Here is a 25918-nt window from a genome sequence, read left to right on the forward strand (position 1 = left end):
GTTAGAGGAAAAGAAACGAAGAAAATGACTGCTAGTATTCTTTCTTTGTGGAGGTGGTGAAGAGAAATACTAGATGTCAAGGAGACAGTGCACAACAAGTACGCCTCACTAGCTGGAACACAATGGGCCGCTGGAGTTGAATTCCTTCTGATATGTACCAACCACTGAGGAAATGGTGAGACTAGATGGGCAGTTGCCTTATGAACCCTCTCGCGTCATTTTCAATTATTACTAAATCCAACAAACTGTGTACAATGCAGGTAAAGGTTTGCTTTCCACAGTGTTGAAGTAGATGCCTGAAATTAGTTTCCAAATCAAGCACCCATGCCATAAAAGTACTTTGTCCACTGGACAAGGAAGCAGGCTACGGCAAAACTACATGCTAAAAACGTGCAGAAACCAACATTTTTTAAGGGTTTTTTACATTTGAAAAACCTGTTTGGTAATCATTGAAAACCCAGAAAATCAACAGTGTTTTACTTTTTTCTTTTCTTGTATTTGATTGTACAATCTGCAAGTGACACTCATAAAACAAAATTAATACCTGTGAGGCCCTATGAAAGTAGTTGAAGATGATATATATGATTCATGAAAGTGGAAAACATTATTAGGTCCTTAAAACAGGAAAATAGTAGTAGAAATTTTATGTAGTGCTGCACGGTTGGACCTACTTATACTGTAGGTGCTGTTAATAGAACAGTGGGCAAACACAACAGATTGGCAGGCTCTGATTATTTCAGAGGCCAGTCCAGTTTCATATTTGATTCTGTTTGTGTAGTTACGAGTAGTATTGAAAATTTGGCCCTTGGTTGCTGGTGCTTTATAACCCCATGCTGCCAAAAACATTTCTGGGCAATCAACTGGGACCCTGTTCATAGAGCAAATATGTAATTGAGAGATGATTTTTCCCTTTTTTTAGATGAATTTGATTTTCTCCATGGACGAAAGTGAAAGTGAATGTCAAAGTTAGTAGTCAAGATGCTTAAGAGGTTTTGGCAGTCATAACTTCTCTTTGGCCCATGGATTTAGTACATAATTGCAGATACACACACACACACACACACACATATATATATATATATAAATATATACTCTCATGCATGAAGAACATTAATTTTTATGTCTATGTTAAGAGAAAGAACTTTCTCAAGGAACACTTTTTCTTTGTTACATTAACCTTTTTTGTCTCTTTTCTTTTCTTGCAAGTGACTTCTCTGAATTCTAACCAAAGTCATCAAGTTGCCCAACTCTCTTTAAGACAAAAGTGTAGCTATGTTCTTTTTATTTAGGCATAGTTCTTAGCTATTTTTACAGGTTTATACATAGATTGTAACTTGAAAGATTTAGATGGAAAAACAAAATAAGGATAAAAAACGGAGAACAAAAAAAAAAAAAAAAAGGAAAGTTATTATGAGAATGTTCCCAATAAACTTTCCTCCTCCATCTCACATGGGTAAATGGACCTTCTTCATCAATGCATTTCTCAACACATATATACCATTCAGTTCCCCAGAATAATGGCTAAAACTGCACTGTTTCCTTTTTTTTTTTTTACATTTTTCCATCGTTACTGTACAGAGGATTTATTTCAAGTAGCATCAGGAATTTTATGTATACTCGTATATTCTTACTTTCCTCCCAATTAATCTCATGTGCAAGCTTGTGGTATGTAGTTGCATATATTGAATTGGGAGAGTATTTTGCATTGGACCAGCAAAGCATATATGATGAAATCAATTGAAAATGCACTTTACTTCCGATTACTTACTACTACTTTTCTTCAAAAAGTGGAAAACTAAGATGATGATGATGATGAAGCAGCAAAAAGCAAAAAGGAAAAGGGATTGCATTGGGGGTTGGTTAGGTTTTTAACAAAATAATATCCAGCGACAACATGAAAAGGTCTCCCCACCTCATTGTATAGTAACTAAGCAGCAGATAGGGGAATAAGAAATGTTGTTTTCATCTGAAGGTATTTCATGTCGGGCACTTTTTCACCAGAAACGTCTTTTCCTATTGATTTTGAGAAAAGAAAATTTCCCATGCCCTGGATTGGATGGATATATATGAAAATAAATTAAAGTTCAATCTAACTACTACCCTTTGAATTTCATCCAATGGTGTAGACAGAATATTTATGTTTATCAGCTTGCAATGAATTTTAGTCTATTTCATTGCGCCATAATTGAGAGTACATTTAGGTTAGATCTTAATCAACTTCAAATTTTACAAATTATAACCAGTAATGCTTTCTTTAAAATGAATAGTCCATATAGAAGCAGCTGATCTCTGCCATTATTTAATTGCATTGATGGCTCAAGACAAGAGGTTGGTAAGGCTACGTATATACCAAAATATAATATAAATACCCTAAAAACAGAAGAAAAAAAAAAAAAAAAGAGAAAGGAATGATACTTGTTTAAGTCTATATCTATTTCCATTATTGTCCTTCCCCCAGCTTCAAGGGCACATGTCAAGTTCTTGTTTTTGCGTCAACTGCTTAGTCAACATTTAAAATAGATCTTATTTAGATGAGCTTCTCATTGGTTTTTATTGCCTTTAAATTTGCGATATAGCAGTATGTCAGACTATCTTAAATTGAAACTAGTGTGAAATATACAAAAGTGTTATAACATGTCACTTGTTTCTGGATAACCAAGTAAGGTTTGGGAAAATACTATATTCTTTTCTTTTCTTTTCTTTTCCTTTCCATATTGCATCATTACGCATTAATTCGCTTACTGTAGACAAGAAATGATACTTAACATATAAAAATGCATAAAGTAAAGGATAGAGTATTGCTCAAATTCAGACTTGTCTAATCTCAAAATAATGGATTATTACCCTAGCGACTAACAGTAACTAGATATATATATATTTATATATATATTATATAGATATAGATGATTTCGTTTAGATATTATAAAAGAAAAAGGCATTCTTGTGGATGGTTTACTCTCATGACTAGTTGGAGCTAATCAAGTCTAATTTGTTACAACTACTCACATGAATATGACCGATATATATTAATCTTTGCCATGACGATGGGCTAATGATTGTTTCCTAACTCTTCAAAAGGGCACAACTACACTGATATATGAACTTAATTGGCCTCTTTACCTCCCCTTTTCGTGCTTTTGATGATTCGATCCGATGAGGCAAAACATGCAAAATCATTCTGGTATGAATGAGCTTTTAGGGACCCAACGGAGCTGGTAATTTTTTTGATATAAAGAGGTTATAGTCTTAGAATAAAGGAAGGGATTATAAGTATTAGGATTTTAATCTAGACCTATTAGATATCACATTTTAGAGTTGATTATACGAATAAACTAATTTAAATTTTAGGTTCATCAAGAAATTTGTGGTAGACTTGATTCTTAAACAAAAAGTGGTATGTCTTAATTTCTTAATTAATTTTATATGGTTATGTTTCAGGAATAAAATTTCCTCTAATTATCAATCTTATTCTTGGTCATACTGGTGTTTTTCATGTGTATCAAATTGAGACCGTCCTCTATATATTGTCAGTTATAGTGGGGAAGCAGGCGACCAAAGATGAAGCAATTTGGTGAGCCGGTTCATGCGTTTAATAGTGATATCTATGGAATCCCAATTCTGGCACAGTGAAGGATCCGAACGGGAAGAAAAGGAAGACTAAACAATCATAAGAAACAAACAGAATAAAAACGATAGATTATTGGTATTAAAGTTGATTTGTGGATTTATCAGCATGATTCTTTCTTCACGGTTACTTTTAAAAAATGGTTTAAAAAAATGTTTCCCGAGACCATTTTTTAAAATCATGATGGGCAGTGATGCTAGGTTGGATGTCTTTATCCATGAAATGATACAAAACAAAAAATAAGTAATTCTTTAAAAGATTCTCATGGGTTTAAACAAATAAAAAATGTCAACTCCCCATGCACAGGAGAAGACAAGAACCAAGTGTTTTCTAGCGACGTAGGGTTGGGTTTTGTTCTCTATTCCAAGTTGTTTTCTCTGTTAAAACTTTTAATTTAATCCTTAGAATATCTGTCATCTCTGTTTTTGGAACAAAAATAATGAACATGTCACACATAACGAGCTACTTTTGGATGTCATTTAGCCAAACCTAATCCTCTTAAGTTATTCCTCTTCTTTCCCAAAGACATTGAAAGAGAGAAGACAAAACAGTCCAAATTCTATCTGCTCAGCCTCGGAAAGTAAACCCTTTGATGTTAGGGAAAAAGAATAGACAAATCTCTTAATTTATTCAAAAGTATTATCGTCATACAAGAAATTTGTTTATGTGTTTTTGCTTGCAAAACTATCCCCACCATCCTCATTAATTTCCATTTCTTGATCAATATATATCTAAAGAACAAATTAGTTAATGCACTTTTGAACTTTGATTATCACCAGGAATTGGAGAAGTTTTATAATGATTTATACTTGAGTTTCAGCATATATGAAATTTCAAAACAATATGTATTTTTTTTTTTGTACAAAAAAACTGTAATACGAAAACAAAAAAAATGTTGTAAGAATTAAAATTTGGATGTAAATTTATTAGATGCCACATCATATTTTTTGTTATGATCAAAATTAATTAATCAGTGTATAAGTGTTGTTAGATCTATACTCAATGTTTAATTAAATTATTCATTAATTACCTGATGTGATAATTATTAGGTCATAAAAGTTGAAACTACTAATCTATACCCTTAGGTATAAAACATATAGATACACTCTTAAAAAAAAAAAAAGTTAAACAGTCATTTCTGGTTGGTGTAGTTGCAACAATCTTCAACAATTTCAATATACGTAATTATATGTCAAATTTCATATATTTTTCACTTATCATTTCTCCTCGATATATAAACAATTAATCCGGTATTGTACAAATTTTTTTTTTTTTTTTTGGAAGGCAAAATGGAACCGAAAAAAATAGGAGTACCTAAAAGGGAAACTCCATAGACCAAATGACAACAATTTTAATGGCAACAATTACAGCTAAGCTACCAAGTCTTGTGATCGAGAGACCCCTGCTTTGACTAATTCATCAGCAAATAGAGTTAGTCTCTCAAGGAATGTGACTGATTAAGACTCCTATAATTTTGAACTCAAACAATGAAAAAAATTGGGTTGTTGTATGGTAGAGCTAAGAAGTACCAAATATTTTCCTGAGTCACAAATATAATTATTTTTCTCTTCAAAAAAGTCTGAGTGAAAATAGAAAAAAAATTATTGATACTAAAATTTAAATCTCAGATCCGATAAATATTACATTTTAATAGTGATTATATGAAATTTTATTATTTCACTTATGGAAAAATTAAAATTAAACTAACTAGCTGCTAGTAATGGTACTTTGAAAGTATTTCTTGCCAAAAGTTTATTTCTTTACTAACTAGATACAGAAGTAATTAGTCCATTTTTTTCCTTTTATAATATGAAGAAATTAAGTGCAATTTTGTGTCAGATGTTTATCTAACCAACTAATTATCTCAAATCTTTATATATTTAAAGGACAAAATGGGGGTCCTCAATTTTTTTGTATTTTTGTGAGAGTTAAGTGTGTGGAGCATTTTCCAGTGGCTAAAGCTAAAATCAGTTTGACCAGACCATGCCCTAAGCCTAGCCTCTAATTTCTATTTATAGCATATTATCAGAATTCGAACAAATTAATTCACTCCTAACTTTATTCCTTTCCTAATGAAGCGATGAGGATGTTGAAGTCTAGATTTTGAATCAAGCTCATTCACTTAAAACAATCATTTTTTCCTCAAATTTTTATATATGTCAAATATTCTTCATAGCTCATTTGCTCTCCTGTTTGCAAATTGCAAAATGTTTGGTAAGTGATCGAGTGCAACTTGTTTGAATACACGAGAGGAGACCCACAAAATCGACGATGTTTTCTAGCTTTTGCTCATAATTTTTGACCTCAGAATAATTTGTGATATAAGGACGGCCATTTCTTTTCCTATTTGAAAAACGAATGAAAGTATATATAATCAAAGTCATAGCAACCTGTATTGGCACCGAAAATTAAAGCTGTGGACTCTAAAAAATAAGAAGATGGGGACAAGACAAGAGTATGCTACTATGATAACCAAAAAAAAGTCTTTGTTTAGGTAGGAAGAAATTGATGGGTTGATGAAGAAATGGCCCCACAATTTTCTCACAAAACCCATGTTTAATTATCTCATAGAATCCTGTTTTTTGGTTAATCGTATAATAATTATTAACAATGAGAGGAATCTCTTAAGACCTTATTAACAAAGGTCAAACAATTAGTTTAATCACCAAAGAAAGAGAATATGTAAAGAGTTTTTAGTTTTTACAACAAAGGAGACAACTGTCAAAGGAGAATTCATTATTCATGGAAATAAGAGAAAAAAGAAGAAAAAAAGGTGGAATGGTCACATGATATATGCAAAAGTCGCATCTGTATCCATAATGTGATGAGAGACTCTCCTTTTTGCATTATAAAGAACAAGTGCAGTGTCAACATATGGTTGATTTTTTTGTTTGTTTTGATTTAAAACCATGAAGATGAGGGTCTCATATATAATAGTATATAAATTTTTTATGACTTAAATTCCACGGTTCAAGGAAACCCAAATTACATGTGTCCACAGACCAAGTTGAAAAAAACCTTACCCAGCTTCTTTTTCTTCTTCTTCTCTCTCTCTTGATCATTAGTTTAGAGGAAGACCAAGTTGAACCCAATCTCTTCCTTTCTATATATATACTCCTCATCAACTCTCAAGTTGAAGGTTATCTGATGATCAACAACTTGGAAGGAATATAGGCTTCAGGAATCTTCAGCATAAATGGTTTGTATCTTTGAGGGAAAAAAAAAGAAAAAGAAAAGACATGATTTCTTTGTGTTAATTGATTTCTTAATTTTCTTTTGGGTTCTAATTTCTAGTTTCTTCTTGTTAACTCAAGTTTTTTCATAATTCTTTTAGGGCAGTTAATTGTGTTATTTTTCTTTCTGAGTCTATGGATTGATCTTTTTTTCTTTTTCCCTTAAATTTTAAAGGTAGGTTATAGATTTTTTTTTACAAGTATTCTGGAAAAGAAATGAAAGGATTTTCTTGAATGAGTGAAAGATGATGTTTTCCAGTATCCTAGATATGAACTGCTTCCCATTTCTTCGGAAGTCAATCTGAAGAACTATATAGTTCATGTTTAGACACAACTGAAACACAGTTGCTACTTGCTACCTGAAGGTGTTTTTTTTTTTTTTTTTATTGAGCAAATTTTATATAAAGGATTGGGAAAATCTCAAGTGTAAATTAATTTAGCTACCTCTTTTCATTGGATGCCATTCTTCACTGTTTTCATTCTAATGAAATATCAACAATCTTTACAGATGAGAAATCTCCCCTCTTTCTATCTGATCTCTTCCGCCTTCTGTTCTAATAAAAACAGCAGTGCAGTTGGGAATTTCTCAGTTTTTCTCTTCATGATTTACTTGTGTTCTAAACACAATACGTATAGAGCAGAATCCAAACTCCACTAGTACTATTTTTCCTACAAAACGTTCGGGTTATGAATTACACACTTACCATTTGCTAATTGATGTTACTGTAACCCAATATCTTCCTCGGTACGATGTTGATTAGATTTTTTGTCAGATCAATATAATATAGCTGAGATTGTTTCCATCTGCTATGGCAAATACACCACTTTTGCAGAAACTGGATGCCTAGAAGTTTCAAAAATCCTTAAGGTTGGCTTCACTTTCTCACTCGAGCAAGATTTAGATCAATATGTAAGTGTGACGTATGACACTCATTTTTTTTCTGTCATGCATTAATGCTTTTAGCAATAATGTTTTCACCAAAATAAATATATATTTATAGTTATAAATAAATATTTATTTATTTATATATGTTGAAGTATAAAGCAACCTGTTGGATGAAATTGTCTGGTATTTGTTTTTTTATGAGAGAGAACTCGGTCGAATGTTGTAATTTGTCTACGTTTAATTTACTTCACAAAACACCACATTCTTCTTAGACAAAACTTATTAAATTTGAAACTACTTCCATTTACAAAGGTGGATGATTTTGTTTGTGCAAATGGTTTCCCCCATTAATTTCCTGACAAATAAAATGCTGTGCACTCCGCAATAAGTTAGTGCAGTTAAACCTATCACCTAAAAATGTCCTCACATCCATAAGATCGAATATGGGGAGCAGTTGAAATCTTTTAAACCCCAGCAAATGTTGGATATTGCTACTTATTGCATTTCGATGTACATTTCAACTCCTTGCTATAAACTTCATCTAAAAAATTTAAATGTCTCCAAGTGTTGGGGTATGGCAAAATATATATATATATATGTCATATTAGATAATTAATTAGTACTGCATTAATATTGAGGATGCAGGTTTATTGTCTTAATTTTCATTTATGAAGTCATTACAGATTTAATGGCAAGGCAACCCATATGTAAACCTGAAAGAGGATTTATAATTAGCACTTTAATTAGGGATTATATGAAAATTTAAGCCTTTTAATTACTTTCAATTAGTGTATAAAAGGAAACTAAACCTGACATTTCTAAAATATTCTACTTCAGCGCATGGGATCTCTGCATGTTGTGCTATCTGTGATAAGAATTTTCTTTGGGAAAAGATAAATGGTATTATAAAGAAAACTTTTAATTTGTTTTTTTGAAACAAGGGAAGCTTTCATGGTAGTAAAAAAGATTTAAAAATGTACTTTTGGAATATATTTGATAGAAATACTGACATCTTTCAGTATTTTCTTTGATTTTAACTTCTAGTCATTGTAGCTTATCCAAAGTCCAAACCAACAACCAGAAGAATTTCGGAGAAACTTGTTTCATAAAACTAATTTTATTGCATGGTCCAAGTTTTACATTAATGTTGGAATTGGTAGGTTGCATAGAAGCATATGTCCTTTATTATTCATAAACGATGGGTTAAATGTAAAGAAAAAAAATGGTATGAGCGAGGATTCTACTGCAACTTTGAACAATATTTTCATCTTGCAAACCAATGTTACACATATAGAATAAACAGATTTGACAGTTAGGCAATAAGGGCATTAATAAATAAAATTCAAGGTGGTATTTTTTTTTCTCTGATCATCTTCAAGGAATTTGGGGCATAACAATAGTTTCATTTCACTTGTTTTTTAATACCCTTCCTCCCTTTTCTATTTCTATCAGCAGAAAGCAATGGTAGAAGGTATGATAGAGATGCATGATGAAGAAAAGAGGGTTGATAGTGAGGAGCAAGCTGAAAACTTGTCTGCAGTGTCTTCCCAGAAGTGTTCATCATTCGACTTGAATGAAGAAGCTAGCAGCGAAGAGGATTATTATAATATAATTGTCAAGGAAGGTGAAGTCATGAGTGTTGAAGAGGATGAGATCGAGAAGAGAACTGAAGGGAGTTCTAGCAATAACAATGTTGGCGAAGGAGGGAGTGATAGAAGAACAGTAAGGCACTATGTTAGATCAAAATTGCCTCGGCTTCGATGGACTCCTGATCTCCATCTCTCTTTCATGCATGCTGTTGAAAGGCTTGGTGGACAAGAAAGTAAGTTCAAACATTAGTGTCATTCATATTTCTTTTTAATTTTAACGTTCTTATGATCTTGATTCAAGAAAGAAAAGTAAAACAAGAAGGATTTTCAAGTTGATTTACCGTACTTTGTTTGGTTTAATTTGTTGCAGGAGCAACTCCAAAGTTAGTTCTTCAATTGATGAATGTGAGGGGACTTAGCATTGCTCATGTAAAAAGTCACTTGCAGGTTAAAAAAAAAAAAAAGAACATTTTGATTTGATATTTCCTTGCCGAACTCTTAAACTTTTCGATCCATTATTTCACATGTCTTAACTTTCTATTCCTGTTTCAGATGTACAGAAGTAAGAAACTTGATGAGGCTGGACAAGGTGAAGTTCCTTTTTCCTTACTAAATGATTTACTACTTTAATACGATCATGTCATTGTATAAATTAATCAAGAGTGAAAGCATAGAGCTTGCAATAAAAAATCAGAATACATCTTTGAATCCTCAAGTATTATATTATTAGAATCAGATATTCTACCATTTAACTAGGAAAACTTTTTTAATTCTAGAAGGATAAATTTTTAGGTTAGAACAAGACTAGGCATAGTTCATTAAAAAAGTATCAAATAGTGCATACCAAAAGAAATAAATTTATTATATTTGATATACGGTCAGAATATATATTATATATACTATCAATTAATCATAAATTGACATTTCATTAATAAATAAGATTGAAATTTTAAAAATTTTTAAAAATAAATGTCAATAAATTAACATTTGATCGCTTAAAGATTATTGGAAGATTTTTTTAGCTCTCTTCTCGAATCTTTTAACAAATAAAGAAAAGAAAAAAAATGAAATGAAATTTCTATGTGTTAGGCTTCATAGATAGTTGAGAAACTCCATTATTAGATGTAATCAATTTTGACAGTATTTTCAAATTAAGTGGTAATTCCTTTTCTTTTCTTTTTTTCATTTTGGAGTTTGAGTTTTTTTGGCAAAACTTTTACACATTTGAGCCATTGATTTCTGATTTTTTTAAAAGTATTGAGCCATGAATTTCTAAAATTGCTTAATCAGATTAAGGTTTTGTTTACTTGACCTCTTGTTCTTTTTATTGACAAAGAAATATCCAAATTTGAATTTGAAAATTTGTGACGTTAATAAAAAAAATTACTAGTATCAATTTATAATTGATTGGTAGTGTATAAGATATATACCTTGTTAATGTATCACATATAAATCCAATGATTAGAAAGTAGCAAAAATTAATTAAAAGATAATTATTATTTCATATAAAAGTGAAATATTTTTTATTTATAAAAATTAATCCTTTTAATTTGAATTATCTAAATAATTTTAATTTTATATACATGTTTTTTTTAATATTTGGTCATTAAAATTAAGTAATAAAAATATATAACAACGAAGGTTACGTTTGATTGATACTTCTATTTTTTTGCTATTGGTCCCTTGTTATCGGTTTTTTTTTTTATTATTTTTTATTGTGAAAAACAAAAAGTTAAAAAAAAAAAAAGCTTTGCATTTGTTATGCAGTTTAAAGGGCAACTTAGGGCAAATAATATTAAAGGGCATATCATAGATAAATTAATAGTGCTATATATTCAACTAAAAAAAGTTTGGATTTGTACAGTTTTATGCCAAACAAATAGACCAATTCAAGTAAGGGATGAATTCCGGAGCATATTGTTGCAGCAGGCCTCTACCTTCAGTCCTCATCAACATTTCAGAATGGAAAATGGTGGAATTGTCTTAGCCAGAGAATCTCCTGATAATAACATCACTCCAAGTCGTTTCCAACGACCATTAGATTTCAAAGCTACCTTTCCAAGGTAAGAATAACTCTTATCAATCCTAGTCAGCGATTGAAACGATCCAGAAGTTAATTTCTCAAGTCTAATTAATGCTGAAACTTAAATTGCTTCCTAATTTTATAGGCACCAATTACCAAATTCTTTCATAAGCAAAGCTAGTGGACAAGAAAATGGTTGCCCAAAACCAGCTGTCTTCTGCAGTCAAGGCCAGTCAAATGAAATTCATGGAATGGATACGACCATGCGAATTGGACCCATTGGACTTGGCCGATTTCTTGAAGAGACGAGGTGGCATCCTTTTGAAAAGATCAGTAATAGATGGAAGGTTAATAATGGAAATATGAACAAGCTTTCTAATACCTGCTCACAATCTCCATCACATTATTTTTGCAAAAGACCAAGCTCGTATGGGGGAGGCTACTCCACAAGGCCAACTGAAGGGAACCTTGGAAACACGAAAATGGTACTGGGGCAATTTGTTTCGGACAACCACGATTCCTTGAGCAAATACAATAGCTGTAGAGCAGATCTTGACGCACCGTTTTTAGCTGAGGTAATCACTGCTGCTGGACTTTGGCAATATATATATATATATATATATAATGCCTATAATTACTAGTTAACAATAGTTAAAATTTTTATTTATAATAAATTATTGTATTTAATGCATTATTTTCATCGGGTTTAAAAGAAAAATAACACATTAATTACAAATTTTTTCTTTAAATATCACCCTAGTGATCAATGTTAACATTTTTCATTAATAAAACTGCTTTTGAAATATTTTTCTTTTTTTATTAATTTTTTTTTACCATTGTTTGAAATGCAGTTGCACCAAAATAAAATGATGAAAGACAAGGAATGGTTGCCTGATCTGCAGTTAAGACTAAGCCAAAGAACTGGAATAGATGATGAGAAGAACCATTTTAAAGGCACGCAGGAAATTAGCACCCAGCTTTCACTTTCTTAGCCTCAATATTTATCCAGGATAAAATCCACCACAACCAAGCAAAAAGATTCAGAAGAATTGTCCAAACTGAGTATCTTGTTCTACATACACAAATTAATATGTTGCAACAAGGCCGAATGAGGCTGTGTACTTAATTAAGGATCTGACCATATAAAAATAAACCCACAGGAAGTGAGATCTTTCTAAGCACTTGGCCTAGAGCCATTATAAGCATAGTGTTTGTTTTTTCATTTGAATCTTTTTGTTGTTAAATGAGTTTTGAATGAGATAGATCGAGTACTCAACCTTAGGAAGGTTTGCGATTGACATTTCGTTGAGTTTGCGGTATATATTTTCAAATTTTCACCAATATCATTCATCCATGAACGTTAGTGTTTTTACCTTGTAATTGAGATTCATGTTCATACATGCATGCATGATGAAACTAATGAACAGCTAACCCTAGCTAGAGTTTGGCTTGGGAAGAAACCCTAGCTAGGGACACAGGATGTTAAGTCACCATTGAGTAATACACAGAAATCACCTTTTTGATCATTTAGATTTAGTCATGGATCTGGGTTTGGATTAATTTAGCAGAGGGAACATGTGAAATTGAATTTTCTTGCGTTATCATTCTCAATTCCTGATGTCTTGTTCGCAAACGGCATGGACTCATGGCTATATGCAGCAATATTCGTCGGTTCTGTTGGAGTATACTGAAGAAAAAAGCTCCTTCAAGATTGCCGCCCAATATGATCCCTCATTCGCGTGCATGGCGGTCTTGGAAGTCTTCTAATTAGCCCTCAATCCTCAGTCTCCAAGACATGGTGGGTTCTTCTGTTTTCATTGATCATCATAAATTAATCACCCTTTTTCATGCGCAAGTCGTTTCTCGAAGTGCAGTACGCCATGTGGCCTTTATCTAGAATACTCAAATATAATGGTTTTAATGGAATTTTCTCTCTCTTTTTTTTTTTATAGCAGGATGGACTTAGTGATTATCTTTATAAATCCAAAAAAAAAAAAAATAGTGCATTTATCCTAATTCTAGTTTGTAACGACTTAAACTAAACTTAGCCGGCATTTGAACACCGACTGACATATAATGGTGTCACAGATCAAATGCAACATCACTTAATTTTTAGTTTTGAGGATTTTATTGCCTACTAACTACTCATCAACCAAAACAAGTCTTTAAAATTTATTTCAGATAAAAAAAATTATTATTAGACGGTGATATGATCGTTGAGTTACATATATTTAAAAAAAAAATTATTAATTCTTGCTATTATGAACTTTGTTTATATTCAAATTTTTTTTTTAAAAAAAATAATGATTTCGCTACAACGCGCATGCATGACATGAATTATATATATATATATATATATATATGATATATTTATATTCATACCTCTACTATAAAAACTAGCTTCTTAAGATCAACAGGCCCATAAGTGGATGTTTGGCTCTGAAGAGTTGAGAGTCAAGACCCAAGACCGACTGTGATTGTATGGGCCCGTTGCTCTCTTTTTTCTTTTCTTTCCACGGTGAGAATGCGCACTTTGGGCAATGATGTCAGTTACTGATTGCAATGATGAAGCATCAGAAAACGCTATGAGTAAAAAAAACAAATGAGGTTACGGGCTTGAGGAATTGAAGCACCAGGAACGCCCAAAAGAGAAAATGGAAAAGGGCATGGGATTGGGTTCCCAAACCGCACACTACTACTTTCAAGTTTCAATTTTCGATCCTTTAACCGAAGCCATAATCAAATTTTAAGGTCGGGAACAGCATATTCATCTGAATTAGTGACAGAGGGCAAGTACGTTTTTCCCCTGGATGCATTTGTTTCTCCATCATATTAGAACTACCCAGGTAACAAGTATATATGAATGAATCGATTTTATATTTGTGTTGAAACTTTGGACAGTAAAGTCAGGAGCACATGAATTACTTTACCAATGAACTGCTGGTGGGATAAAGTTAAGCTATAATAATGGCAGACCAATAAAATATACAATAGTTTATTAATATATCTGAACAATGTGTGGTCCAATACTCCAAGTTCCCTATAGATTATAGAGCCTGCTATTTGAGATGAAAATGTTCAATATAGACTATAGAGCCTGCTATTTGAGATGAAAATGTTCAATTCTACTAGAAGCCTATAACAAGTAAGGTTGGCAACTGGTAAGATCGAAGTAAATTTTTGTTTGTCTCGAATTCGATCTGATTTTATTTTTATCAAACTTGAACTCGACTTGAAATTTTTTTTATTTTTTCATATCTGAACTTGATTTGATATTATATAAACTGTATTTGATCCGATTTTAAATTAGTAAAATATTATTTTTAAAATATAAATATTTAAATATATAATTATATAAAATATATATAAATAAATAATTAAAAAATAATTTTTATATAATATTGGGTAATATTAGATCAGATTTGCTTAAAATTTGAACTTGATTTTTTTTTTAGCCTTACTTGACTCGACCTAACTCGATATCCGATTTAAAAAAAAAAAAAAAAAAACCCAATCTTATAAAATCAAGTCGTGTCAAAACCCGGCGGAACAGGTTAACAAGCATGTTTTATATCAAAGAACCTTTTATATCTAATAATTTTTCAGAACAATATGTTGACTCCTGTGCAACATAAACAACACAAGAACTACAAGATTTGAAGTTCAAAATATATTTGTGGTCATTACAAGATTTGAATCTTACTTTGATGTACCAAATTCCTCAGCCTGCACTGATGGCTGATGTAGGAAAAAGAAAAAATGAACAACTTACAAGCTTGTACAAGAACAAGAGCTAACAAACCCACTTGCCTTGCGTAAGATACAAGGAAAATGGAAGGAGAAATTCCGGGAAGAAAAATGAATAAAAAAAATGGTAGGCTGCTGCAAAATCTTAAACCAGCTCTAACCATGTTGAACCAAAACTGCTGAAACAAAGGCAGTGAATGCAGGGAATTCAATGATGCCCTCTGCATTTTTAAGTTTTGGATTTCTGGGAAAAGTGAGGTACTAATTCCTGTTAAGGAAGCAAGTGTTAGTATTTACAAAATGAAACTCTCATCAGAGAAGACAACGTCATTGTTAAAGAATGATAATATTACCTCAGAATAGCGTACGTGATCATGATGCAAGTAAGAAGTTTTGACAATTGTTTCCCACTTGGTATCAGTAGCAGGTATCATAGGTTCCCGTTTTTTAGGATTAAAACGAGTTCCATTGTAAGACTGCGAAAATGAATTTCTTGATGTAACAGAAGGCAGTGCACGCCAAAGCCAAGACTCAGATGGTGTTTTTGGTAAAGGAGGAGGAAGAGGAGAGTAATCAGAACCAGCCTTAGCTTCTCCTCGATCAGCTGCTCTCAAATCATCATCATCATCAATAAAAGTTAGATTTCCATCAGCCCTAACTTTTATAGGCTCAAAGGACTTGGCTTTTTGATCCAGTTCTCCATTCTGTCCGAAGTGATCTATCATTGTTGCTTGACCTCTGAGATCAGGTTTGTCAGAGAAAGAAGATCGAGTAGAATTCACCAGCCCTGTGATTTCATATTCTGCTATGCCCTTTCCATCCAAAAGATCAAGACCTTTTATATCTTGAAGAGAAGATTCTACAGTAGCAGGTTCTTCCTGCATTCTCTTCACTACTAAGGTATCAGAGTGCTTTCCCGTGGAGTCCGTTTGGATATTGGAATCTGAGGAATTGGAATTTGAACTTGCAATTTCAGTAAAATTTACAGTATCTACATACAATGTTTTCTCAACTGCAGGGCTCAGAGAACCTAGCCCTTGTCTAGTGCTCTGATAGGGTACTAATTCCTGCGAGTTGTTATTGCTTTTGGTATACTTAACCAACATATTGGCTTTGAATTTCTCAGCTTCTTTAGGCATGCCAAGAAACCCCCCTCCACGGAAGGGAGATTGCGGTCTCTCTCTACGATAGGGAGAAATGCGAGCACCACCTGGAAGCCTTCTGGAGAGTGACCTGTTCACTATCTGCTGGTCATTTGAGCGCGCAAATTGATTTGATCCACATGTCAGCTTTTTCCCAATCTCAGGAATTCTAGGGGATTGAACTCCATTATCTGATTTGTCCTCTGGGAGCCTGGGCAATTGAACTGCACTGTCTGATTCGTTCTGTAGGAACCTGGGGGTTTGAACTCCACTATCTGATTTGTTCTTATGAACAACATCCCACGCATGCTGCAAAGATACAAAATAATAAATACAAAAGCCATTCATTCCGATCTCTAACACTTACAGAAAGAGCATTGAATAGTGATTTGAAGGAAAATGAAAAGATCCATACTAACCTTCTCAACAATTTGGCTGTTAGACTTCATATAGGTAGCTTTGCCTGGTTTTGCTACCTCCAGAGTAGAAGACATCGAAGAGTAAGTCCTAACTTTTAACCCTGGCACAGGACTTAAGAGGCACAGAGAGTTCTTAAAGCATAATCGAGGCAACAAGCCACAGGCTTTTCTTGATAAATTGCCTGAATCCTCGTAGTCATTGTATTCATCTTCTGTTTCTTCTTCATCTACATCCTGGTTATAATGTGGAATGATAATGGACTCAGATTGATTAACAGGAGGTTTCCTGTCCCCAACAACCACTTTCTTAACCTCTCTGTGTTGTTCAGGTGGCATAGATTGTTTCCTTGAGGCATACTGAGGTGTCACCAGAGTCATTGCCTTGGCAGCAGGTAAAAAGCGACTCATCATGAAATCCCAAGTTTGTGGATCTGTAGAGGATGTTCGTGATGGTTTTGCAACTGTGCCATCTGATCCACTTAGACCACTTATACTACAATTCATGGAGAATGAATCTGTTGGGGACAAGGTATCAAGAGCATCAGAATAGGCATCATCATCATTCTCAGAGTCTGAGATGCATTTCTCATTCATTCCCTCATTTGAACAATCTAATTTAGTCACATTATCATTCCTAGAGTATGCTTTGTTTTGGGGCCTAACCACATTCTGACTTTCAAAGTCTTTCTCCACAGGATACTTTATGACATCCAAAACCCTCCCTGGCGGAAGCCTAGGAGTACCAGAAGCTTCCTTTTTAGGCTGAAACTCATGCTCAATGCCACCTTTAGCTTTCCCAGGGATCTGCTCCCATACAAAAGGAACAGCAACAGGTTCTGTTACCTGATCCAAACTCACATCCGAGTTATAGAAGGTGAGAGTATGTCGTTTCGTGGGAGGAGAATTCTCTATTATATTCTGCTTATCTCTATTTGAGAAGGAAGATGTTGCAGAAAACCGCCTCACAGATAAAAGTGGTGCATTGAAATTTAATTTCCTTTCCTCCATCACACTTTACAATCAAGAAGTTCAGCAGCCTTCCTTCTAAATATGATTCACTAATTCAAAACATGACATAGCTGATGACAATTGTTGGATGAGAACACCATGGTAAATTCCTTCATGTCAAAAGTTTGCCAGAATACCTGAAAATATGCTAAGACTAATTATTTGAAGAACCTAAACTCACAGCAATGAGCATTCAATATACTTTACATCTCCCTAATCTCTGCTTAAACTAGATAAGCATGACAAGGTACACCAAAACAAGTAAATTTCAGAACATTTATGCTATGTAACCAAATCTTGAGTAATTATATAACAATACTTGAGAAAACCTTCAGTGCTCTCAGCTAATAGACTATGGAAAAGAAAGAAACAAAATGAGAAACATTGATGCTCCCCTCAGTGCCACCTAAACGTAATTGAACATTTGAATTTTGGAGAACCAAATTTGACATTATCTGGGATCTGACAACCAAAAATGCCCAATCAACGACCCCTACAGTATATCAAGGCTAGAAGTAAATACAGAATTCAATGTCTTCTATATCCTTAGAAGACAGGCAAAGATTTGAATTCCATTTAATAAAAAAGTGTAAATTTATAAGATAGGTGGACACATACATTAAATTCAGGCTATGAAAAATCAAATGAAAACGCATTGATTATATCATCTCAATTTTATCTACTCTGCCATATTGATTATTGGCATCACCAAGAAAAGTAAATCCTAGTAAAAAAAGATCAACAAACCTGATCAAGAACTTGGTAAAACCTTAAAGATAGTCATAAATAGTTCGACCTTACCAACATGAAAAACTTCATGTACAACAAAAATCTCTAAACTAACACCACAACCCAAGATTTACCTCTTTTTCAAGATCGTTAAACCAAAAAAAGAAAAGAAGAAGAAAATCTACGGAGAAAGTAAACAAGAATCTTTAGCTTTAACGTAAGCCCAGTATTCCTTTCAACCTTTAAACAACATAAACATTTCTTGAAGCAAGTAGCTTTTGCATAAAAAAGATCATTATCTGAAACAAAAGATAAGAAGATATACCTGTAACTGCGGAAGAGATAGCTGAGTTCTTTGATGTTTTGGGTTTTGGGTGTGTTCTAAAATGATGGCAAGAGTTTAGGGAATGAGTGAGGACAAAGAAAAGTAAAGAACGAATAGAAAGACAGAGATTTGACGCTATTGGGGCTTTTCTTTGCTTGAGCTTTGCTTTCTATGTATTTTGCACTTGGAGTCGCAAGAGTGTAGATTCTACATAAGACTTTGAGAGGGATAAACTTTTCTGTTAAAAGCTTTGGGCTTTGGGTTTTGTGTATAACTGCATGTCGCGTTTGCATCCACGCGCCTTGATTTCCTTGTTCTTTTTTGCATAAAATAGTTTATACTTTCTTTTTTTCAAATTACAATAAAAGTTTTAATATTTTGTCAAAATTTGAAATTTAATTTTTATAATTTAATTCATATAAATTTAATTTTTGTATTATTTTAATTTAATAATTTTAATCTAATTACTAGTTTCATCAAATTTTTTATTGTTAAAAATATTCACGTGAGTATTAATTTTACTATCGTGATAATTTGGATGAAAAAAATTAATTGTCAAATTACATAAATAATCTCTATATTCATATAAAATTTTAATTTTAATTTTTTTAATATAATTTTATAAAAATTTTATTCTCAAATAAGTTAAATTTGATAATATTAATTTAATTAATAATAAAATTTATATTTTTTATTTTTTAAAATTAGATTTTATTTTTTTGAAAAATAAATTTTTAAATTTTTTATTTTTTATACTTTTAAAATATTAAATTTAATATTTTTAAAATGTTTTTTAAATCATATTTTTCTGAATTTTTTAAAATCTTTTTTTTAAATTCAATATTTTGATTCGTTTTATAAACTTTTTAGATTTTTAAAAATATTAAATTTAAAATTTTTAATATTTTAATTTTTTTAGACTTCATTTTTTTAAGTTTTTATATTTTTTTAAAATTTTAACATTTTATTTAAACAAAATATTTAATTTATTATTTTTAATTCTTTGGAATTTTTATAAAATTTTCTATATTATTTTAATTTGTATATTTTTTACAAATTTATTTTTAATTTTTTATATTTTAAAAGGAGTATAAATTTTAAAAAAATTTACACATTTTTTATGTTATTCAATAAAAATAAATTAGAATCCAAAGCTCTACGTATTAAGCTATTTCTTTGTTTTATCTTAATTTTTTATACTCTTTCACCTCATATATAGTAAAATAGAACAAGTTATAAAAACTTATGTTTTCTTAATAGTTTATTTATTTGTTCATTTAAATATTAAAAAATATATAAATTTTTGAAAAAAAATAAAGATTAAATAATTTATAAAAATTTCAACAAATTAAAAACAAAAAATTATATATTAAATTAAATAAAATCTAAAAATTTCAAAAAAAAAATCAAAAAATGAATTATTTTTAAAAATTTAAAATTTTAAAAAAGTAAATCTAATATTATCAAAACATTTAGAAAATATCTAAAAATTTTGAATATTGAATTTTTTTAAAAAATAAAATATTATTTTAAAAATTAAAAAATATATGATTTTTTAAAAAATGTAAATATCTAAAAAATATTAGATTTAATATGAAAATTTTTAAAAAAATTATAAATATTGATTTTTTTAAAAAAATTGAAATTTAATTTTTTAAAAAAAGTAAAAAAATTAATAATTGAACTAAAATCTGATTTTAAAAAATAAAAAAAACAAATTTAATAATAATTAAACTAACATTATTAAGTTTAATTTATATGATGATGATATTTTTATGAAATTTTATTAGAGATATTAAATTTTAAATTTTGTTTAAACACATGGATTATTCGAATAATTTAATAATTAATTTTATTCATTTAAATTGTTATTTAATAAAGCTAATACACATAAGCAAAATTGATACTCACATGATTAAGTCAATAATCACATCAATATTTTTGACGAATAGATTAATAAAGTTAGTAATTTAATTAAAATTATTAAATTAAATAATATGATGATTAAATTTATATAAATTATAATATAAAAATTAAATTTTAAATTTAGACAAAGTATAAGACGTTTGTTTTGGCTTTTTTATTATTATTATTAGTAACAAGCCGGGAAAAAAGAAACAGGGATAAACATCTTTGAATAATTCACTCAAGAAAAAGTAACATTTCCTAAATTTCATCACCAATAGAAACAATGGGGAAAACGATGATGAAAACTCGTTGATCTTGGTGGTAACAAAAACAAAAGAGACATGTAAAAGCAGAAGGAAAGCAAAGGCAACTTGATTGGATTTTGTCATAATTGAGGAGCGAAGGAAGGGTGTGGTCACGAGCAAACAGTTGGGGTTGGGAAGGAAACGTGACGGTTGTTAAGCCAACGGTCCTTTTTAACACTCCTACTCTTCTGCACCATTATTAGTCCAATTGGGGTATTATTGGGGCTGGGGATCGGAGTCGGACCCACCCTTTCTTTTAAATTCAAAATTATGACTCGAGGCAGCATTAATCAGTCATTGTCCGCAATTTAATTTCCGAGTCTAGCTAACCCAGGCTTCACCCTTCACGTAAAGGCCGACACAGCTCGGGAAAAGTGCCCTACGTATAAATTGTCGACGTCCTTGTCTCATCTCTATCACTTTTTCTTCGATAACGTGACTGGTTTCTCCACTAGCTATTTCTTTTATTTTTTCATTTGTATGGTATAGCACAAAATGTAAACACTTTATTCTAACTTGGACTACTATTTCTGTGGGAGGAGTGACGTCATTTCAAACCTAAATGTAATTAAATAAAAAGAGTAACCAAAGTGGGTATTATTGAATCCAAGTTTTCCAAACTACTCAATTACAATGTTTCGATATTTAATTTTTTGTGTTTTGATTTTGGAAAAAAAATTAAAAAAAGGGTACTTTATAAAGTATAATCATCTCACAATCACGTTTAGTGAAATTAACATGAAACACGTTTCTCGACATCTTACTTTGAATATTAATTCTAACAAATTAGCATGTGATGGTTTTATAATTATTATTGATTATTGCAATAATTTTTTTTTCACAATTGATATCGCAATTTAATTATAACAAGATCATGTGTTAAGTTTAAATTTTAAATTTATTGGAGATTGTTTTCAAAATTAATTATATAAATCAATTTGGTAACTACTACCCCACTCAAAATTTTCTTAAACAGTCGTCGAACTATTTTTATTTAATTTTTTAAAAATTCAATATCTGATTTTGAAAACAATTCGACACAAAATGCATGAATACTATAATTGATTGCTTCTTGACCGATAAACCAGCAGTGAACCCACCTCCAAAACCTAACTTCGTGGCAATCTTACGTTGGCCCATAAAAAGCCCTTTTCGTATAGTCAAGATTTTGGCAAACCACTTTTTTCGCATATCTAGTAAAGTAGGCAGACCAGAATCCCCGGTGTAAACATAAACCCTGCAAAAGCTCTTTGTCGTCAAATTACTCAGAAACGTCTAAGTTATTCAAAATGGCCTAACTTTTGGTGGATTTGTCTCAATATATGCTCTAATTATCCTTAATCAGCGGCTACAAAACATGTGTTAGCTCATTTTTGTTAACCTATTATCATGTCTACCAGAAATCAGTCTTGAGATCTAGTGACTGCCAATCTTGACTCTATCTATACACTATGAGAAGTTAATATTAGTAAGAGACAAATATATATTCCATGGCACCAATCAAGAGTTGAGAATTTATTTGTGGAAATTTTTGCTTCTCACACATGGGGCATTTTCTCCATGGCCGCCCAAAAATTTATGAAATGATCTCGTTTGAGTTTCTTGTCCCATTTCCATCAATATATAGGCCAAATGTTAAACAGTTTTGAAGAGGGTTGAACACTTTGATTGCTTGTCTCCATTTTATATATTCAATATCAAGATTTGGGTCTTGTTTAGCTATAAGCCTATAACGTAGATATTCTAATTTTCTTGTAATTTTGTTAGCATAAAAAGAGAGACGAATGCCCTTTATAATTTAGTTTGGTCATCTAATCTAACCAAAAATCATTTTCCATGTAACATCTTCCATGCTCCATGGAAGTGCTTTTACCTAAAATTTGCTGTGGGAGAAAGATGAGAAATTGTACCCCACCAGCACCACCCGATCCCCCAAGTCACACGCCTAGGTCGACATGTAGAGTCCATCCTCCAGCACCAGCCGCACGTTGATGGGGGGAGGCATTTTGAACCCTGAACCTCACTTTATCTTGTCTTGTTGTCCCCCACCTACACCTTTTTTGTTCTTGCTACTGCGAACAAGGGAAGAGAAAGCTAAAGCCCAAAACTAAAAGCCTCGAACTAAATGATACATGACATGGTGATCTACCTGTCTTTGGGCTAGCTTGTCTGAATCCAGGTCTTTACACATTAGACTACAGAAATTGGGCCTTAAGCCCCATTGGTTGACAAAATTTAAATTTCTTCAAACATTGATGTTTTATTTTATATATATATATTCCCGTATATGAGGATTGCTTGTAAATGCATATAGTTGCGTGTAAAGACTTGAGAGTACTTAGCCAATAGTAATTGGTTCAATGATTATCATCTTAAATAAAGTGCTTGAATGTCCGAAGTTAAAAAAGACAAACTTTGCAAGTTTGTACCAATTCTTTTATGATTTAAAGGATGATTGTTGTCATTAGTTCATTAGAAATTCCAAAGAAAGTAGGGGATTTTGTAGAAAAATCACCACGCACACAATATTTATGAACTAAATAAAAAATTTAAATCAAGAATAAAACCACATAAATATATTTGTTTTAGTCCAACTCAAAATGATCCACTTTAAACTTAATCAATTAACAAATAAATTTTTATAATTATGAGATTTTTGAAATGAAAAAAGTCATCAAAAATTTTTTACTCAAAACTTAACCCAAAATCTAATTACATTTTTTAATAGCCTACTCACTTAACTATTCTTTTGGTGTCTAACTATATAAAATTATCAAACAAAAAACAAAACATCTTATTTATAAACATGAAACCCTTATACCTTTACTAAACTCTCGATATGAAATATAAAATAAACTCAAACTCACTTAACTTTCGATGTGAGACTATAAAATTTAAGGCAAATCCCAACAAATCTTTTATTGATTTGAATCTTCAAACACTTCAACAATATCTGTAAAGCTGACATGCTTGCATTTTTTTTTTTTTATCATAGGAATCTCAGCAATTGAGCTTACATCAAGCATGTACAAGTGATTTTTGACCATATTCCCTTATAGAATCACACTACCATTATTGTACACTTTAAACAAATCATTACTACCATAATATGTGTACCCCTAAGAAGCTAACTCACCTAAAATAATTAAATTATGCTACAACTCGGTACATACCTTACATGATGAAGCATCTTAATAACATTATTGTAAGATTCAAGGTGAACACTCTCAATGCCTTAAATCTGCACATTTTCATTGTTGGCAATCATAATATCTCTATACTTCACATTATCCTCCAACTCCACAAAATAATTTATATCATTACAAACATGGACTATAGTAGTTGAATCTAAAACCCAACTTTTATCACTTTTTAAAGTCTGAGTCTCATCACACAAGTCATTAAAATGACATTATCATCATTAGATACAATAGCAGCAATATCACTTTTTCCTTTATCTAATTTCTTTTCATCATTTGTCATTTTGAAAGGAGCCATATCCCTTTTCAGCTTCTTACAGTGCATTTGGATATGTCTATTTTCACCATAATAATAACATTTATGTCACTATAATCTCTGTCTCTTAATTCACAAATCCTATTTTAAGTCTTCCATCTATCAAAACCCTCTACAGTTAGTGTACTCCCCCTAAGTTATGGGTTTTGTATTCTTATAAACCTTTCATTCTCACGTAATAAGACAGTCACATCATCTAACTTTAAAGTAAACCTACTCACCAACAAAGTCTGAACTAAAGGCCTGGGCAAAGATGACAGTAAAATTAAAGCTTTCTCTTTATCTTTTAACTTATCAACAAAAATCGTCAACAATTGAGAAACTAATCTATTAAACTCATTCAGGTGATTATAAAAACTCATACTTTTTTTCATCTTTAGAGAATATAAATTCATCTTTAAACATAATCTGTTAATCAATGACTTTGATGCATAAATACCCTCAAGTTTTTCTTAAAAACTATTCGAATTACTTTCAGTCAACACACTATACTTTACCTCTAGGGCTAACGTCAATCTAATAGTACTAATAGCTTTCTTCTTAATTCTATTTCAATTACCATCAGATATTCCCTTAGGTTTACTACTTTCTAATGCTTGATCCAATCTTTGTTGTACTAACAGATATTGAATCGTATTTTACCATAACATAAAATTGTTCTTTCCATCAAATAACAAAAACTCAAACTTAGACATAGACATACTAGACATACATTTATCAGACATCTTGAAATACTTACTTCACGATCTCTTATGCCTGCCTTTTCTTTTTCCCACGAACCTTGCTCTAATACCACTTATTAAAGATCACCACAACTTTGATACCATTTGTTGGAAAATCATCACGCACATGTAGCACCCATGAACAAAATAGAAAGCTCAAATAAAAAATAACAACATCCTAATAAATTTGTTTCAATCCAACTCAAAATGAATTACTTCAAACCCAATCACTAACAAATAAATTTTTAAAATTGTGAGACTTTTGGAATGAAAAAAGTCACTAATAACTCTTTACTTAAAACTTAACCCAAAATCCAATTACACCGTTTAATACCTTACTCACTTAGCTATTCTTTTTACGTCTAACTATCTAAGATTACCAAACCAAAAATAAAAATCTTATTTATCTGAGTGAAATCTCTTGTACCTTTACTAAACTCTCGATATGGGATACAAAATAAATTTAAACTCACTTAACTTTCAACGTGAGATTATGAGATTTAAGACAAATCCCAACATATCTACTACATTCTAGTGCTTCATGTGAAATTGCAGTCCATCATGGAAATTAGAATTGATGTCTTCTGGACTCAAGTAAATCTGCAGCCCAATCTTGAATATGGTCTTTCCAACTATGGAGTGAAGAAGAATTAGCTTTCTTAACCCCATTAACATTAGTAACAAATTTTAGCAATTGATTCATAGATTTGTGTCTGCTGCTGTGTAGTAGAAATAAGGCGA

At 31.3% G+C, this 25918-nt stretch overlaps 2 protein-coding genes across 5 annotated transcripts; one reads left to right on the forward strand and one right to left on the reverse strand.

The window, feature by feature from the left end:
- The first annotated feature begins 6560 nt into the window (after window positions 1-6560).
- Window positions 6561-12577, forward strand: LOC111291569 (uncharacterized). 4 transcript variants are annotated; one of them, XM_089755434.1, is made up of 8 exons: window positions 6561-6824; window positions 7692-7768; window positions 9200-9566; window positions 9704-9780; window positions 9886-9922; window positions 11198-11396; window positions 11502-11931; window positions 12208-12577. In XM_089755434.1, exons 3-8 carry the CDS (start codon window positions 9206-9208, stop codon window positions 12346-12348), a joined length of 1245 nt encoding a protein of 414 aa, XP_089611560.1. In that variant the 5' UTR covers window positions 6561-6824; window positions 7692-7768; window positions 9200-9205; the 3' UTR covers window positions 12349-12577. The 4 variants fall into 4 exon arrangements, with proteins under 4 accessions (XP_089611560.1, XP_089611561.1, XP_022739111.2 ...); XM_089755435.1 differs by having other exon boundaries at window positions 6702-6824; window positions 9197-9566; window positions 12208-12475; XM_022883376.2 differs by lacking the exon at window positions 6561-6824 and having other exon boundaries at window positions 7637-7768; window positions 12208-12475.
- Window positions 12578-14990: 2413 nt separating this feature from the next.
- On the reverse strand, window positions 14991-18911 carry LOC111274233 (uncharacterized). Its single transcript, XM_089755735.1, has 4 exons — window positions 18727-18911; window positions 16665-17809; window positions 15457-16554; window positions 14991-15371 (listed from the first exon to the last, which is right to left on the reverse strand). The coding sequence occupies exons 2-4, from the start codon at window positions 17670-17672 to the stop codon at window positions 15333-15335; spliced, it is 2145 nt and encodes a 714-aa protein (XP_089611861.1). The 5' UTR covers window positions 17673-17809; window positions 18727-18911; the 3' UTR covers window positions 14991-15332.
- Window positions 18912-25918: the final 7007 nt, after the last annotated feature.

This window comes from Durio zibethinus, chromosome 26 (genome assembly GCF_047325235.1).
Source record: "Durio zibethinus cultivar Kanyao isolate XHJ-2024 chromosome 26, ASM4732523v1, whole genome shotgun sequence".
NCBI classification, from domain to species: Eukaryota; Viridiplantae; Streptophyta; class Magnoliopsida; order Malvales; family Malvaceae; genus Durio; species Durio zibethinus.

Excerpts from the sequence above, each read along its gene's own strand:
- LOC111291569 (XM_089755434.1), top strand. The coding sequence starts at position 9,206 with ATGGTAGAAGGTATGATAGAGATGCATGATGAAGAAAAGAGGGTTGAT. Across the intron at positions 9,923-11,197 it reads ACTTGATGAGGCTGGACAAG|TTTTATGCCAAACAAATAGA; the intron begins GTGAAGTTCCTT and ends GGATTTGTACAG. Across the intron at positions 11,397-11,501 it reads TTCAAAGCTACCTTTCCAAG|GCACCAATTACCAAATTCTT; the intron begins GTAAGAATAACT and ends CTAATTTTATAG.
- LOC111274233 (XM_089755735.1), bottom strand. The coding sequence starts at position 17,672 with ATGGAGGAAAGGAAATTAAATTTCAATGCACCACTTTTATCTGTGAGG. Across the intron at positions 16,555-16,664 it reads ACAGCCAAATTGTTGAGAAG|CATGCGTGGGATGTTGTTCA; the intron begins GTTAGTATGGAT and ends GTATCTTTGCAG. Across the intron at positions 15,372-15,456 it reads ATCACGTACGCTATTCTGAG|GAATTAGTACCTCACTTTTC; the intron begins GTAATATTATCA and ends CTTCCTTAACAG.